The following is a 16,393-nucleotide window of genomic DNA, read 5'->3' as shown; positions in this document are numbered from 1 at the left end:
ACCCAGGGCCTCAAGCTTAATGATGAGCTTGGAGGTACTATGGTGTTGAATGCTGAGCTGTAGTCAATGAACAGCATTCTTACATAGGTATTCCTCTTGTCCAGATGGGATAGGGCAGTGTGCAGTGTGATGGCGATTGCATCGTCTGTGGATCTGTTGGGGCGGTAGGCAAACTGAAGTGGGTCTAGTGTGGCAGGTAAGTTGGAGGTGATATCATCCTTGACTAGTCTCTCAAAGTACTTAATGATGACAGAAGTGAGTGTTACGGGGCAATAGTCATTTAGTTCAGTTCATCTTTGCCTTCTTTGGTACAGGAACAATGGTGAAGCATGTGGGAACAGCAGACTGGGATAGGGAGCGATTGAATATGTCTCTAAATACACCAGCCAGCTGGTCTGCGCATGCTCTGAGGACATGGCTAGGGAAAGCAGGCAAAGGTGTTTAGTTTGTCTGGAAGCAAGACATCGGTGTCCTTGACGAGGTTCGTTTTCTTTTTGTAGTCCGTAATTGTCTGTAGACCCTGCCACATATATCCCGTGTCTGAGCCATTGAATTGCAACTCAACTTTGTTCCTATATCGACATTTCGCATGTTTGATTGCCTTGCAGAGGGACTAACTACACTGTTTATATTCGGCCATATTCCCCAACATCTTTCCATGGTTGAAGCGGAGGTTCGCACTTTCAGTTCTACCCACGATTTCTGGTTAGGGTAGGTTTTAATAGTCACAGTGGGTGCAACATCTCCAATGCACTTCCTTATAAACTCACTCACCGAGTCAGTGTATAAATGGATGTTATTCTCTGAGGCTTCCCGGAACATTTCCCAGTCCGCGTGATCAAAACAATCTTGAAGCATGTTCAGGTCAGAGTTGAATGGTTCTAGTCACGGGAACATTCTGTTTGAGTTTCTGCCTATAGGACGGTAGGAGCAAGATGGAGTCGTGGTTGGATTTTCCGAAGGGAGGGCGGGGGAGGGCCTTGTATGGATTGCGGAAGTTAGAGTAGCAGTGATCAAGTGTATAGCCAGCTCAGGTGCTACAGTCAATGTGTTGGTAGAATTTAGGTAGACTTGTTCTCAAATTAGCTTTGTTAAAATCCCCAGCTACAATAAATTCAGCCTCAGAAAATATATTTTCCAGTTTACATAGAGTCCAGTGAAGTAACTATTTCTCTCTCTCTATGTCTCTCTCTACGTCTCACTCACTCACTCACTCACTCACTCACTCACTCACTCACTCACTCACTCACTCACTCACTCACTCACTCACTCACTCACTCACTCACTCACTCACTCACTCACTGTGCGCGCCTGGCAAATGAGTGAATGTTGGTGATCCTTGACTTGCCCTCGACCTATACACACAACTCTCCCACTGTTTATTCCTCAAGATCATGTCTTGAAAACAAACACAGAGAAATTATGGAGTGCTACATGCCTCCCCCTGTCCTCCTACCGTCTCCTCCAGCACAGAGCACTCTCTTTCTTTCCTGCCTGACCCCCCCCTCTCTCCCCCTTCTCCTTATGTGAGACAGGACAGAGAGCTGACTGCTTCTAAAAATAGCAGCCTGGGTAGAGGCATGTTCTGGCCTTCTCCATTCATACACTTTGGCTTTTTTGTGCATATAACAAAACTAAAAGATGAAGCTTTTCTAAGAACTTAAAACGAGGTCCTGACATTTCTCAGGAGGGCTTTAGTTTAGAGACTGTTTGCTGGTATACCAGTTCACCAAGGCAGCACATTAAACCATTACCATGGAGTGAAAAGCAAGTGGAATAACAATTCCATAGCTACTATATAACCAAAATGTGTTCATTTATGCTCTTACTCTTTTTATACGTTGAAATGACTATAATAGCCAAAGAAAAAGCGATACTGGTATTAAAACGGAATCTCTTTTCAAGTAGTCAGCAGCCAAAACACCTCTTATTGATAGGGGACTGTTTCAGCCTCACTCTAAACACTGTTGACGTGACAACCATGGAAGCCTAGACATGCACTAAGGAGCTTGTTATATATAATTAACGTAGCGAAAGGAGGAAAAAACAAGCTTTTTCAATTTTCAGATGACATTCCTTCTCCTACATCTGTCCCCCCTCTCTCTCTGTCCCCCTTCTCTCTCTGTACCCCCCTCTCTGTACCCCCTCTCTCTCTCTGTACCCCCCTCCCATCTCTCTGTACCCCCTTCTCTCTCTGTGGACCCCCTTCTCTCTCTGTACCCCCTTCTCTCTCTCTGTCCCCCTTCTCTCTGTACTCCTCCTTCTCTCTGCCCCCCTCTCTCTGTCCCCCTCTCTCTGTACCCCCTTCTCTCTGTCCCCCTCTCTCTCTGTACCCCCCTTCTCTCTGTACCCCCTTCTCTCTGTACCCCATTCTCTCTGTCCCACCCTTCTCTCTGTATTCCTCCTTCTCTCTGTACCCCCTTCTCTCTGTACCTCCCTTTCTCTCTGTACCCCCTTCTCTCTGTACCTCCCTTTCTCTTTGTACCCCCTTCTCTCTGTCCCCCCCTCTCTCTGTACTCTCCCCTCTCTGACTCCCCCTCTCTCTCTGTCCCCCCTCTCTCTCTCTGTACCCCTGTTTTCTCTGTCCCCCCTTCTCTCTGTACCCCCTCTCTCTCTGTCCCCCGCTCTCTCTATCCCCCTTCTCCTTTTACTCCCCCTCTCTTTACCCCCCTTCTCTCTGTCCCCCTTCTCTCTGTCCCCCCTTCTCTCTGTATTCCCCCTTCTCTCTGTATTCCCCCTGCACCCCTCTCTCTGCCCCCCTTCTCTCTGTCCCCCTTCTCTTTCTGTACTCCCCTTCTCTCTCTGTACTCCCCCTTCTCTCTGTACCCCACTTCTCTCCATACTCCCCATTCTCTCTGTTCCCCCTTCTCTCTGTCCCCCACTTCTCTCTCACTCCCCCTTCTCTCTCTGTACTCCCCCCTTCTCTCTGTCCCCCTTCTCTCTGTCCCCCACTTATCTCTGTACTCCCCCTTCTCTCTCTGTACTCCCCCTTCTCTCTCTGTACTCCCCCTTCTCTCTCTGTACTCCCCCTTCTCTCTGTACCCCACTTCTCTCCGTACTCCCCATTCTCTCTGTTCCCCCTTCTCTCTGTCCCCCACTTCTCTCTCACTCCCCCTTCTCTCTCTGTACCTCCCCCTTCTCTCTGTCCCCCCCTTCTCTCTCACCCCCACTTCTCTCTGTACTCCCCCTTCCCTCTCCGTACTCCCCATTCTCTCTGTCCCCCCCTTCTCTCTGTCCCCCCTCTCTCTGTACCCTCTTCTCTCTGTCCACCCCCCTCTGTCCCTCTCTGTCCCCCCTCTCTCCTCCCCCTTCCTCTGTCCCCATTCTCTCTGTCCCCCTTCTCTCTGTCCCCCTCTCTCTGTACCCCCTTCTCTCTGTCCACCCCTTCTCTCTCACCCCCACTTCTCTCTGTACTCCCCCTTCTCTCTCCGTACTCCCCATTCTCTCTGTCCACCCCTTCTCTCTGTCCCCCACTTCTCTCTCACTCCCACTTCTCTCTGTCCACCCCTTCTCTCTCACCCCCACTTCTCTCTGTACTCCCCCTTCTCTCTCTGTACCCCCTTCTCTCTGTCCACCCCTTCTCTCTGTCCCCCACTTCTCTCTCACTCCCCCTTCTCTCTCTGTACTCCCCCTTCGATCTCCGTACTCCCCATTCTCTCTGACCCCCACTTCTCTCTCACTCCCCCTTCTCTCTCTGTACTCCCCCTTCCCTCTCCGTACTCCCCATTCTCTCTGTCCCCCCTCTCTCTGTACCCCCTTCTCTCTGTCCACCCCTTCTCTCTCACCCCCACTTCTCTCTGTACTCCCCCTTCTCTCTCCGTACTCCCCATTCTCTATGTCCCTCCCTTCTCTCTGTCCCCCCTTCTTTCTGTCCCCCCCTTCTCTCTGTCCACCCCTGCTCTCTGTCCCCCACTTCTCTCTCACTCCCACTTCTCTCTCACCCCCACTTCTCTCTGTCCCCCCCTTCTCTCTGTCCCTCACTTCTCTCTCACCCCCACTTCTCTCCGTACTCCCCATTCTCTCTGTCCCCCCCTTCTCTCTGTCCCCCCCTTCTCTCTGTCCACCCCTTCTCTCTGCTCCCCCTTCTCTCTGTCCACCCCTTCTCTCTGTCCCCCACTTCTCTCTCACCCCCACTTCTCTCTGTCCCCCCCTTCTCTCTGTCCCCCCCTTCTCTCTGTCCACCCCTTCTCTCTGTCCCCCCTTCTCTGTCCACCCCTTCTCTCTGTCCCCCACTTCTCTCTCACTCCCCCTTCTCTCTCACCCCCACTTCTCTCCGTACTCCCCCTTCTCTCTGTCCCCCCCTTCTCTCTGTCCACCCCTTCTCTCTGTCCCCCACTTCTCTCTCACTCCCACTTCTCTCTCACCCCCACTTCTCTCTGTACTCCCCCTTCTCTCTCCATACTCCCCATTCTCTCTGTCCCCCTTCTCTCTGTCCCCCTTCTCTCTGTCCCCCCCTTCTCTCTGTCCACCCCTTCTCTCTGTCCCCCACTTCTCTCTCACTCCCACTTCTCTCTCACCCCCACTTCTCTCCGTACTCCCCATTCTCTCTGTCCACCCCTTCTCTCTGTCCCCCCCTTCTCTCTGTCCACCCCTTCTCTCTGTCCCCCTTCTCTCTGTCCACCCCTTCTCTCTGTCCCCCACTTCTCTCTCACCCCCACTTCTCTCTGTCCCCCTTCTCTCTGTCCCCCCCTTCTCTCTGTCCCCCACTTCTCTCTCACTCCCACTTCTCTCTCACCCCCACTTCTCTCCGTACTCCCCCTTCTCTCTGTCCCCCCCTTCTCTCTGTCCACCCCTTCTCTCTGTCCCCCACTTCTCTCTCACTCCCACTTCTCTCTCACCCCCACTTCTCTCTGTCCCCCCTACTCTCTGTCCCCCACTTCTCTCTCACTCCCACTTCTCTCTCACCCCCACTTCTCTCCGTACTCCGCATTCTCTCTGTCCACCCCTTCTCTCTGTCCCCCCCTTCTCTCTGTCCACCCCTTCTCTCTGCCCCCCTTCTCTCTGTCCACCCCTTCTCTCTGTCCCCCACTTCTCTCTCACCCCCACTTCTCTCTGTCCCCCCTTCTCTCTGTCCACCCCTTCTCTCTGCCCCCTTCCCCCTGTCCTCTCTGTCTGTCCCCCCCTTCTCTCTGTCCCCACTTCTCTCTCCCCCACTCTCTCTCTCACCCCCACTTCTCTCTGTCCCCCTTCTCTCTGTCCACCCCTTCTCTCTGTCCCTCACTTCTCTCTGTCCCTTCTCTCTCTCTCTCACTCCCACTTCTCTCTCACCCCTTCTCTCTGTCCCCCACTTCTCTCTCACCCCCACTTCTCTCTGTCCCCCCTCTCCCTGTCCACTTCTCTCTCTCCCACTTCTCTCCCACTTCTCTCTCACCCCCACTTCTCTCTCTCCCCTTCTCCTGTCCACCCACCCACCCATCCAAGCCTCTTCCATTCTCTCTCTGCTGCTCTAAAAATACATCTTCGTTTCCTTTTCTCCCTCTCGTTAATTCACAACATACTCCTGATTAGCCAGGAGTGACCCCTTCGGGCGTCCCTAAGGCTGACTTAGCGTTGGCAATAAGGACATGACAGGCCCATGAAAGATGCAGGTAGAAGAAATTACATTATTCAGCCTGCAATGCCTCCTACTTCACTGTGCACTTTACGTCACTGGCTGAATAAGGCTGCATCTGAAATAGGGCTGGTCAAAAGTAGTGCACTATATAGGGAATATGCGCTCCATTTGGGACACACCCTCACTCTAGCTAGTGCTGTGGTAGACTGGAGCATCACACTTCACTGGCTGGCTGTAAACAAGTCTATAGTTGCGTTAGACAGTATTTTGACCAATCAGATCAGTTCTAAAAAAGATCTGGCGTTATAAAAATGATAATAAGGCCAAACTTATAATATTGGATAGTGTTGCAGTTAGCTGGAGATGTGGAGTTAGAGACCTGCAGTTGTTTTTCTGTTTTGTGAAAGAAGACCAAGGTTGAATTCCCGAATTGGAGCCGTGTTCTCTGACATTGCTGTTGTAAGAAATGGTAATAGAGCTCTGCTGAAGTGGAGAATGTTGTGAGCCATATAGCGTGTTCATATGCCGTCTGTGAATATCGAAACCCATCTTGAACGGACTAATAAAAATAAAAAAGCCACACTGTTTCGGCTCAAAGCCATTTCGAAGAGCACTATGAATGTTCTACTTTTCAAATGGAGATGGAAATGTACATTCATAAATGTAAATTCATGAATTGTGATCATTCCTTCAACGTCGTCAAGCTATTATACCACTAAGATTAACAGGTCACCAGCAACCCATTACCTTGTTTGTGCGTTCTGTTTCCTTTGAATGAGTCACAGATTTACACAGCAGAAGTGTGAAGACTCTTTGTCCCACCATTATTCTTAGCGTTGGTGTTGATGATGCCATACGAAAACCTAATTAGATTTCACAATTAAGGTCCCATCTTTCAACTCTAACTGTGTGGAACAGCCGGAGGAAGGCTCTGTGCATATTCACTAAACCTCATCACATAAAAAGTAGCCTAATTTGGGATGGAAGATCATTTTTAGTGTTTCTGCACAGTCCGACTGCAATGGACTCGACCTCAAACACTCCCATTGTATCTTACCTGTGTTATAGTGCTTGGTGCAGTATCTCAGATCCGTCTCATCCTTCATTATAAACTGTGGGAGGGTCAACCCATCAGCTACCTGGACTGGTCCATTCTCCTGCCACTCAAAGATCAGGTCGTTCATTGTGTAGCCAACTGGAAAAGAAGAGAGGCGGGACTTGCAATCAGACAATATAGCCTCGGCCCGGGTTACTGTACAGTAAAAGTACTGTGTGTGTCAACAGCTGACGTAAAAAATCCTTTATAAATACATATTCAATTGATGATTTCTACATTTCATATCTCCACCTAGACCAGATGTATGGGAAGATCAAAATATCATGGTTACCCTTCGTGTTATATGCTGTATCATACAATATTATTAGTATGGATTACACTGCATCAAGGATAAGTTGTTCCTTTCAATAGATCAACCAGGAGTCAATGTTGTTAATGTCGTGCTGTCTTTTGTGCTAAAGGAATAAGCACGGGCAGACTGCATGGGCCAACTCACTATTTAGTATACCAATCCACTATTTAGTATACCAATCCACTATTTAGTATACCAATCCACTATTTAGTATACCAACCTACTATTTAGTATACCAATCCACTATTTAGTATACCAATCCACTATTTAGTATACCAATCCACTATTTAGTATACCAACCTACTATTTAGTATACCAATCCACTATTTAGTATACCAATCCACTATTTAGTATACCAATCCACTATTTAGTATACCAATCCACTATTTAGTATACCAACCTACTATTTAGTATACCAATCCACTATTTAGTATACCAATCCACTATTTAGTATACCAACCACTATTTAGTATACCAATCTACTATTTAGTATACCAATCCAGCTATTTAGTATACCAATCCACTCATTTGTAAACAAGTCCACTAGTTTAGTATACCAACCTACTATTTAGTGACCAATCCACTATTTAGTATAAAAATCCACTATTTAGTATACCAACTTATACTATTTAGTATACCAATCCACTATTTAGTATACCAATCCACTGTTTAGTATACCAATCCACTATTTAGTTGAATCCACTATTTAGTGTACTCAACCCACTATTTAGTATACCAATCCACTATTTAGTATACCAATCCACTATTTAGTATACCAATCCACTATTTAGTATACCAACCCACTATTTAGTATACCAATCCACTATTTAGTATACCAACCCCCTATTTAGTATACCAATCCACTATTTAGTATACCAACCCACTATTTAGTATACCAATCCACTATTTACTATACCAATCCACTATTTAGTATACCAACCCACTATTCCGTATACCAATCCACTATTTAGTATACCAATCCACTATTTAGTATACCAACCCACTATTTAGTATACCAATCCACTATTTAGTATGCCAATCCACTATTTAGTATACCAATCCACTATTTAGTATACCAATCCACTATTTAGTATACCAATCCACTATTTAGTATGCCAACCCACTATTTAGTATACCAATCCACTATTTAGTATGCCAATCCACTATTTAGTATACCAATCCACTATTTAGTATACCAATCCACTATTTAGTATACCAATCCACTATTTAGTATACCAATCCATTTGGCCGCCTTTCGTTCCAGTTCTCTGCTGCCTGTGACTGGAACGAATTGCAAAAATCGCTGAAGTTGGAGACTTTTATCTCCCTCACCAACTTCAAACATCTGCTATCTGAGCAGCTAACCGATCGCTGCAGCTGTACATAGTCTATCGGTAAATAGCCCACCCAATTTTACCTACCTCTTCCCCATACTGTTTATATTTATTTACGTTTCTGCTCTTTTGCACACCAATATCTCTACCTGTACATGACCATCTGATCATTTATCACTCCAGTGTTAATCTGAAAAATTGTAATTATTCGCCTACCTCCTCATGCCTTTTGCACACAATGTATATAGACTCTCTCTTTTTTTTCCTACTGTGTTATTGACTTGTTAATAGTTTACTCCATGTGTAACTCTGTGTTGTCTGTTCACACTGCTATGCTTTATCTTGGCCAGGTCACAATTGTAAATGAGAACTTGTTCTCAACTAGCCTACCTGGTTAAATAAAGGTGAAATAAAAAAAATAAAAAATGTAGTCTACCAATCCACTATTTAGTATACCAACCCACTATTTAGTATACCAATCCACTATTTAGTATACCAACCCACTATTTAGTATACCAACCCACTATTTAGTATACCAACCCACTATTTAGTATGCCAATCCACTATTTAGTATACCAACCCACTATTTAGTATACCAACCCACTATTTAGTATACCAACCCACTATTTAGTATGCCAACCCACTATTTAGTATACCAACCCACTATTTAGTATACCAACCCACTATTTAGTATACCAATCCACTATTTAGTATACCAATCCACTATTTAGTATGCCAACCCACTATTTAGTATACCAATCCACTATTTAGTATGCCAACCCACTATTTAGTATACCAACCCACTATTTAGTATACCAACCCACTATTTAGTATACCAATCCACTATTTAGTATACCAACCCACTATTTAGTATGCCAATCCACTATTTAGTATACCAACCCACTATTTAGTATACCAACCCACTATTTAGTATACCAACCCACTATTTAGTATACCAACCCACTATTTAGTATGCCAACCCACTATTTAGTATACCAACCCACTATTTAGTATACCAACCCACTATTTAGTATACCAACCTACTATTTAGTATACCAACCCACTATTTAGTATGCCAATCCACAACAACCTTGGATTATAATGTTTTATCCATTCCAAAATGGGTAATTCAGGCAATGATTTCCCAGGATGGAATGTGTGACTGAGGCCTTACAGATAATGGAGTGACTGACATGAAAGGAGGAGGGATGGAATGTGTGACTGAGGCCTTACAGATAATGGAGTGACTGACGTGAAAGGAGGAGAGATGGAATGTGTGACTGAGGCCTTACAGATAATGGAGTGACTGACGTGAAAGGAGGAGAGATGGAATGTGTGACTGAGGCCTTACAGATAATGGAGTGACTGACGTGAAAGGAGGAGAGATGGAATGTGTGACTGAGGCCTTACAGATAATGGAGTGACTGACGTGAAAGGAGGAGAGATGGAATGTGTGACTGAGGCCTTACAGATAATGGAGTGACTGACGTGAAAGGAGGAGAGATGGAATGTGTGACTGAGGCCTTACAGATAATGGAGTGACTGACGTGAAAGGAGGAGAGATGGAATGTGTGACTGAGGCCTTACAGATAATGGAGTGACTGACGTGAAAGGAGGAGGGATGGAACGTGTGACTGAGGCCTTACAGATAATGGAGTGACTGATGTGAAAGGAGGAGGGATGGAACGTGTGACTGAGGCCTTACAGATAATGGAGTGACTGACGTGAAAGGAGGGAGGATGGAATGTGTGACTGAGGCCTTACAGATAATGGAGTGACTGACGTGAAAGGAGGAGGCATGGAAAGTGCTCTACTGTGATCAGATGAACAAAACAAGTCTGATTCTAAAGCTATGTTGACTCTACGATAATATCTCAGGAACGGCATGTAAAACTGGGACCTTGAAATGGGGAAAAAAAGGAATCCATTAGTTTATCCCTTGGAATAAGGTCCCAGTTAACTGAGTACTAGTCATGCTAATGACCTCTTTCCATCTCCTATGGTGTCCATCAGCTAGCTTGTCACGTTCAGACCTTTATTTCCTTTGTTTTGTCATTATTTAGGATGGTCAGGGCGTGAGTTGGGGTGGGCAGTCTGTTTGTTTTTCTATGATTTTGGGGATTTCTATGTTTCGGCCTAGTATGGTTCTCAATCAGAGGCAGGTGTCATTAGTTGTCTCTGATTGAGAATCATACTTAGGTAGCCTGGGTTTCACTGTTTGTTTGTGGGTGATTGTCTATGTTAGTTGCTTGTGTCAGCACAGTTCTCATTATAGCTTCACAGTCGTTATTCGTTTATTGTTTTGCATAGTTTGTATTCAGTGTTCAGTGCTTTCTTTAATTAAAAACTTCATCATGAACACATACCACGCTGCATTTTGGTCCGTTCCTTACGACGATCGTGACATAGCTGTAGGGAACGGGCATGCTAACAGCTATGCACTATTGTGCAAGATGAAAAAACTATCCAGTCTCCAGTAGGAAAATATATCTTTGAACGTAAGAACACTGAAAGATACCGACAAGAGTTAAATAATCAAGAGAAATTATATGAAATATCTGCAGCTGGATATAGAAGCATCTTGAATATATCTGCACCCCGCATGTAGGCTATTTATCTTTAACCCAACGTATCCCATGATGCAGTTCACCAGCCCAGGGGACTAGGCAGTGCAGACATTTCGGTTAATATTGGGAGATGAAATTAGACAAAGCAGCCTCCGCAGTATGAGTCAATGTACTGTAGTCACAACATGACTCAGAGCTTCCTCTGCTCCTACATTCCTATTGGTTCGCACTAATGGCTGATTTTCGAATGCCAGTTTACGTCTTAGGTGGTGGATGAGGTGCGTTTCCCCCTATGTAAAGCACTTGGAGCATCTGGAAAAGCTTTATACACTGTCCAATAAATAATGACATTATTAGGCTAAATACTGGCCATGCACTCTAAAGATGCTACAGTATCCCAACAGACCGACCATCATAACCATTCATTATAATTGATAAGAAATAACCCATGCCTATCTATTTCCCTCCATTCCAGACACTGGGCATCGACCCATCAACGTCATTCCCTTTTCACATTTAAACTCACATTTCAAATGGCTAAAGCCAGCCAGAAGGGCCTCGCCAACTGTGGTACATAAAATAATGAAATAACCCCGGGGCCGTACAAACGAAGACAAATGACCTCCCCAAGCATTAAACAGTACAGCGCCATGGTAACTATCTCCCCAGGCCGCAACTGCACTGGAAAGGACAGGGTGTGTAAAAATGTATAACAACAATTAATGATGGAGCTCCATGTAATTATCGCGTCTCTGTGTCCATTTTGTACTTCTTTCCACACGTTAGAGAGGTGTAGAGGGGGGAGGAGAGAGAGGACGGGGAGGAGACGGGAAAGTTAGAGGAGACCGAGGGAGGGGGGTGGGGGGGGGTCATTTAGCATGGTCATTACTATTAATATAAATGAATCCACCCTCTGCCACCCCTCTGAACATATTTAATTAGTAGGTAATGAAGGGAGACATAAAGGAGGGTTTCCTACTCGCTACCAGACATTGATTCACTTCCCACTCACTGCAGTGTCTCCCACATCTGGCCATGTCTGCTAACCTCTGCCTATACCCAAGTCAAATTATACGCTTTCCTCAACACACTACCTTGCTTATTAAAAATAGAGTCACTTCAAGTTCAGGCCAAGTTACAGCACATCATACAGACTGTTAATACATCGTTCATATTATATCATATGTGCTCCCTCTGTATTCCTTCAATATATTCCTCAAGTCATTGACTCCCAATTCCTGCTGATTGGAGTGTTTCTACATGATCTTCTGTGGGTTCACGTGCTTGGCCTATCTGATCCAAGCCGTTCAGCGGCTGGCCTATCTGATCCAAGCCGTTCAGCGGCTGGCCTATCTGATCCAAGCCGTTCAGCGGCTGGCCTATCTGATCCAAGCCGTTCAGCGGCTGGCCTATCTGATCCAAGCCGTTCAGCGGCTGGCCTATCTGATCCAAGCCGTTCAGCGGCTGGCCTATCTGATCCAAGCCGTTCAGCGGCTGGCCTATCTGATCCAAGCCGTTCAGCGGCTGGCCTATCTGATCCAAGCCGTTCAGCGGCTGGCCTATCTGAACCAAGCCGTTCAGCGGCTGGTTCAGCGGCTGGCCTATCTGATCCAAGCCGTTCAGCGGCTGGCCTATCTGATCCAAGCCGTTCAGCGGCTGGCCTATCTGATCCAAGCCGTTCAGCGGCTGGCCTATCTGAACCAAGCCGTTCAATCTGAACCAAGTTCAGCGGCTGGCCTATCTGAACCAAGCGGCTGGCCTATCTTCAGCGGCTGGCCTATCTGATCCAAGCCGTTCAGCGGCTGGCCTATCTGAACCAAGCCGTTCAGCTGGCTGGCTGAGCCGTTCAGCGGCAGAGCAGCGGCTGGCTTTCAGCGGCTGGCCTATCTTCGTTCAGCGGCTGGTACAGTGCTGGTGTTCAGCGGCTGGCGTGTGTCCACGCCACTGCTGCTAGCTCTGTGGAAGTAAAGTGTTATCTTGTGACTGCCGTTATCACAGTCATGTTTTGACTAGAGAGAGCGAGAGAGCGAGGGGAGTACTACATAGATGTCCTGGCTAAAAGCCTCTGCAGCTGCGACACAGCAGCAATCGGCATGAATTATTTTGCGACACACTCGGGCCCTTGTGCAAATGTACAGTGGGGCAAAAAAGTATTTAGTCAGACACCAATTGTGCAAGTTCTCCCACTTAAAAAGATGAGAGAGGCCTGTAATTTTCATCATAGGTAAACTTCAACTATGACACAAAATGAGAAGAAAAAAATCCAGAAAATCACATTGTAGGATTTTTAGTGAATTTATTTGCAAATTATGGTGGAAAATAAGTATTAAGTATTGTAAGTATTTGCCAATTTGCTACGTCTTTTAGTGGACAGCGGACACATCCAGTGCTGTGTCTCCTCAAGTCCACACATCTTTAACAAGGTAACGGAGCACTTCCTTTACTCCATGTGGTAAGTGCTAATAGGGCAGTGTGCTGTAGGGAGATGGGGAACGCATAGCGATTGATGGTCCACAGGGATTGATTTCTGCTGTGTAGGAACCCCACTCACAAACTGAAGCGGCTCGTCTTGATGGATGAAGTGATTGGGTCTTGAAATGCTCCGTATATGCACATATTCAGCCGGCACTTGATATGCTTATACATGTCCTCCCTTATTAGAAGTGCAGACTTTTGCATATCTAAATATATGTTAATAACCCTCCACTAACAGCCTTCATAACCAATAACAACTGGTCTACTGGCCTGAATGAGTCCATTCCACAAGGCAATATAGACAGTCCAGGCAGGAAGAGACCCTAGAGTATTAGGTCAGCGGTGTGTGTGTGTGTGTGTGTGTGTGTGTGTGTGTGTGTGTGTGTGTGTGTGTGTGTGTGTGTGTGTGTGTGTGTGTGTGTGTGTGTGTGTGTGTGTGTGTGTGTGTAAGCGAGAGCCTACATTCGTGCATCTGTGTGGTCACAAGAGGACATACCACCCACACTGGCATGACAAGGCATTATTATCCTACCCAGGTAAACCCATGCCCACGCTCTCTCAACCACAAATCTTATCATATTATTTTACCAGTGACCTCATTATTTATTGGAACTATAAAAAGCTCCCTACTGCCCGTCAGATGAAAAATTCAATCTGAACATCTTACGTTCTTTTGTCTTTTGTCATTTTATTCCAAATATCCACGATGGATACTGCAGTCACAGGGCTGTAATGGGTGGATAGCATACTAAATACTGCAGTACTACTACAGTAATACTATAGTGCTGTACTCACAGCTCTCTAGCTGCATGATACACGTCTGTACGTCCATGGGGAAGTTCTTCAGGTCCATCGGACAGGAGAGGGTTAATGTCAATCTGGAAAACAGACAATAAAAAAAAAAAAAATTTGAGTATACATCCCAACCTTAAGGCATAGGTATCGTTTGACTTGAAAGGGGCTACACATTAGGCATTCATAACTACTTTGCATATTCATCAGCATTATCACGTGCCTTATGAATGTGTTAAGTATGGGTTCTGAATGTGTTAAGTATGGGTTCTGAATGTGTTAAGTATGGGTTCTGAATGTGTTAAGTATGGGTTATGAATGTGTTAAGTATGGGTTCTGAATGTGTTAAGTATGGGTTCTGAATGTGTTAAGTATGGGTTCTGAATGTGTTAAGTATGGGTTATGAATGTGTTAAGTATGGGTTATGAATGTGTTAAGTATGGGTTATGAATGTGTTAAGTATGGGTTATGAATGTGTTAAGTATGGGTTCTGAATGTGTTAAGTATGGGTTCTGAATGTGTTAAGTATGGGTTCTGAATGTGTTAAGTATGGGTTCTGAATGTGTTAAGTATGGCTTATGAATGTGTTAAGTATGGCTTATGAATGTGTTAAGTATGGGTTATGAATGTGTTAAGTATGGGTTCTGAATGTGTTAAGTATGGGTTCTGAATGTGTTAAGTATGGGTTATGAATGTGTTAAGTATGGGTTATGAATGTGTTAAGTATGGGTTATGAATGTGTTAAGTATGGGTTCTGAATGTGTTAAGTATGGGTTCTGAATGTGTTAAGTATGGGTTCTGAATGTGTTAAGTATGGGTTCTGAATGTGTTAAGTATGGGTTATGAATGTGTTAAGTATGGGTTATGAATGTGTTAAGTATGGGTTCTGAATGTGTTAAGTATGGGTTCTGAATGTGTTAAGTATGGGTTCTGAATGTGTTAAGTATGGGTTCTGAATGTGTTAAGTATGGGTTCTGAATGTGTTAAGTATGGGTTATGAATGTGTTAAGTATGGCTTATGAATGTGTTAAGTATGGCTTATGAATGTGTTAAGTATGGGTTATGAATGTGTTAAGTATGGGTTATGAATGTGTTAAGTATGGGTTATGAATGTGTTAAGTATGGGTTCTGAATGTGTTAAGTATGGGTTCTGAATGTGTTAAGTATGGGTTATGAATGTGTTAAGTATGGGTTATGAATGTGTTAAGTATGGGTTATGAATGTGTTAAGTATGGGTTCTGAATGTGTTAAGTATGGGTTATGAATGTGTTAAGTATGGGTTATGAATGTGTTAAGTATGGGTTATGAATGTGTTAAGTATGGGTTCTGAATGTGTTAAGTATGGGTTCTGAATGTGTTAAGTATGGGTTCTGAATGTGTTAAGTATGGGTTCTGAATGTGTTAAGTATGGGTTATGAATGTGTTAAGTATGGGTTATGAATGTGTTAAGTATGGGTTCTGAATGTGTTAAGTATGGGTTATGAATGTGTTAAGTATGGGTTATGAATGGGTTGGGTTCTGAATGTGTTAAGTATGGGTTCTGAATGTGTTAAGTATGGGTTATGAATGTGTTAAGTATGGGTTATGAATGTGTTAAGTATGGGTTATGAATGTGTTAAGTATGGGTTCTGAATGTGTTAAGTATGGGTTATGAATGTGTTAAGTATGGGTTATGAATGTGTTAAGTATGGGTTCTGAATGTGTTAAGTATGGGTTATGAATGTGTTAAGTATGGGTTATGAATGTGTTAAGTATGGGTTATGAATGTGTTAAGTATGGGTTCTGAATGTGTTAAGTATGGTTTCTGAATGTGTTAAGTATGGGTTCTGAATGTGTTAAGTATGGGTTCTGAATGTGTTAAGTATGGGTTCTGAATGTGTTAAGTATGGGTTCTGAATGTGTTAAGTATGGGTTCTGAATGTGTTAAGTATGGGTTATGAATGTGTTATGTATGGGTTATGAATGTGTTAAGTATGGGTTCTGAATGTGTTAAGTATGGGTTCTGAATGTGTTAAGTATGGGTTCTGAATGTGTTAAGTATGGGTTCTGCATGTGTTAAGTATGGGTTATGAATGTGTTAAGTATGGGTTCTGAATGTGTTAAGTATGGGTTATGAATGTGTTAAGTATGGGTTATGAATGTGTTAAGTATGGGTTCTGAATGTGTTAAGTATGGGTTATGAATGTGTTAAGTATGGGTTATGAATGTGTTAAGTATGGGTTCTGAATGTGTTAAGTATGGGTTCTGAATGTGTTAAGTATG

The 16,393-nt window shown here is 44.6% G+C and overlaps 1 protein-coding gene across 1 annotated transcript in view; it reads right to left on the bottom strand.

Moving 5' to 3' along the window:
• LOC118395559 (glycine receptor subunit alpha-3-like) overlaps positions 1–16,393 on the bottom strand; it is a 118,576-nt gene that overhangs the window by 32,344 nt on the left and 69,839 nt on the right. The window contains exons 5-6 of the mRNA XM_052464684.1: positions 14,135–14,217; positions 6,612–6,749 (exon numbers count right to left, since the gene is read on the bottom strand). Of these exons, the coding sequence (XP_052320644.1) occupies positions 6,612–6,749; positions 14,135–14,217 (221 nt within the window). The remainder of the gene's footprint in view (positions 1–6,611; positions 6,750–14,134; positions 14,218–16,393) is intronic.

This window comes from Oncorhynchus keta, chromosome 16 (genome assembly GCF_023373465.1).
Source record: "Oncorhynchus keta strain PuntledgeMale-10-30-2019 chromosome 16, Oket_V2, whole genome shotgun sequence".
Taxonomy (NCBI): domain Eukaryota; kingdom Metazoa; phylum Chordata; class Actinopteri; order Salmoniformes; family Salmonidae; genus Oncorhynchus; species Oncorhynchus keta.
This window is presented reverse-complemented; position numbering and strand designations above follow the sequence as displayed.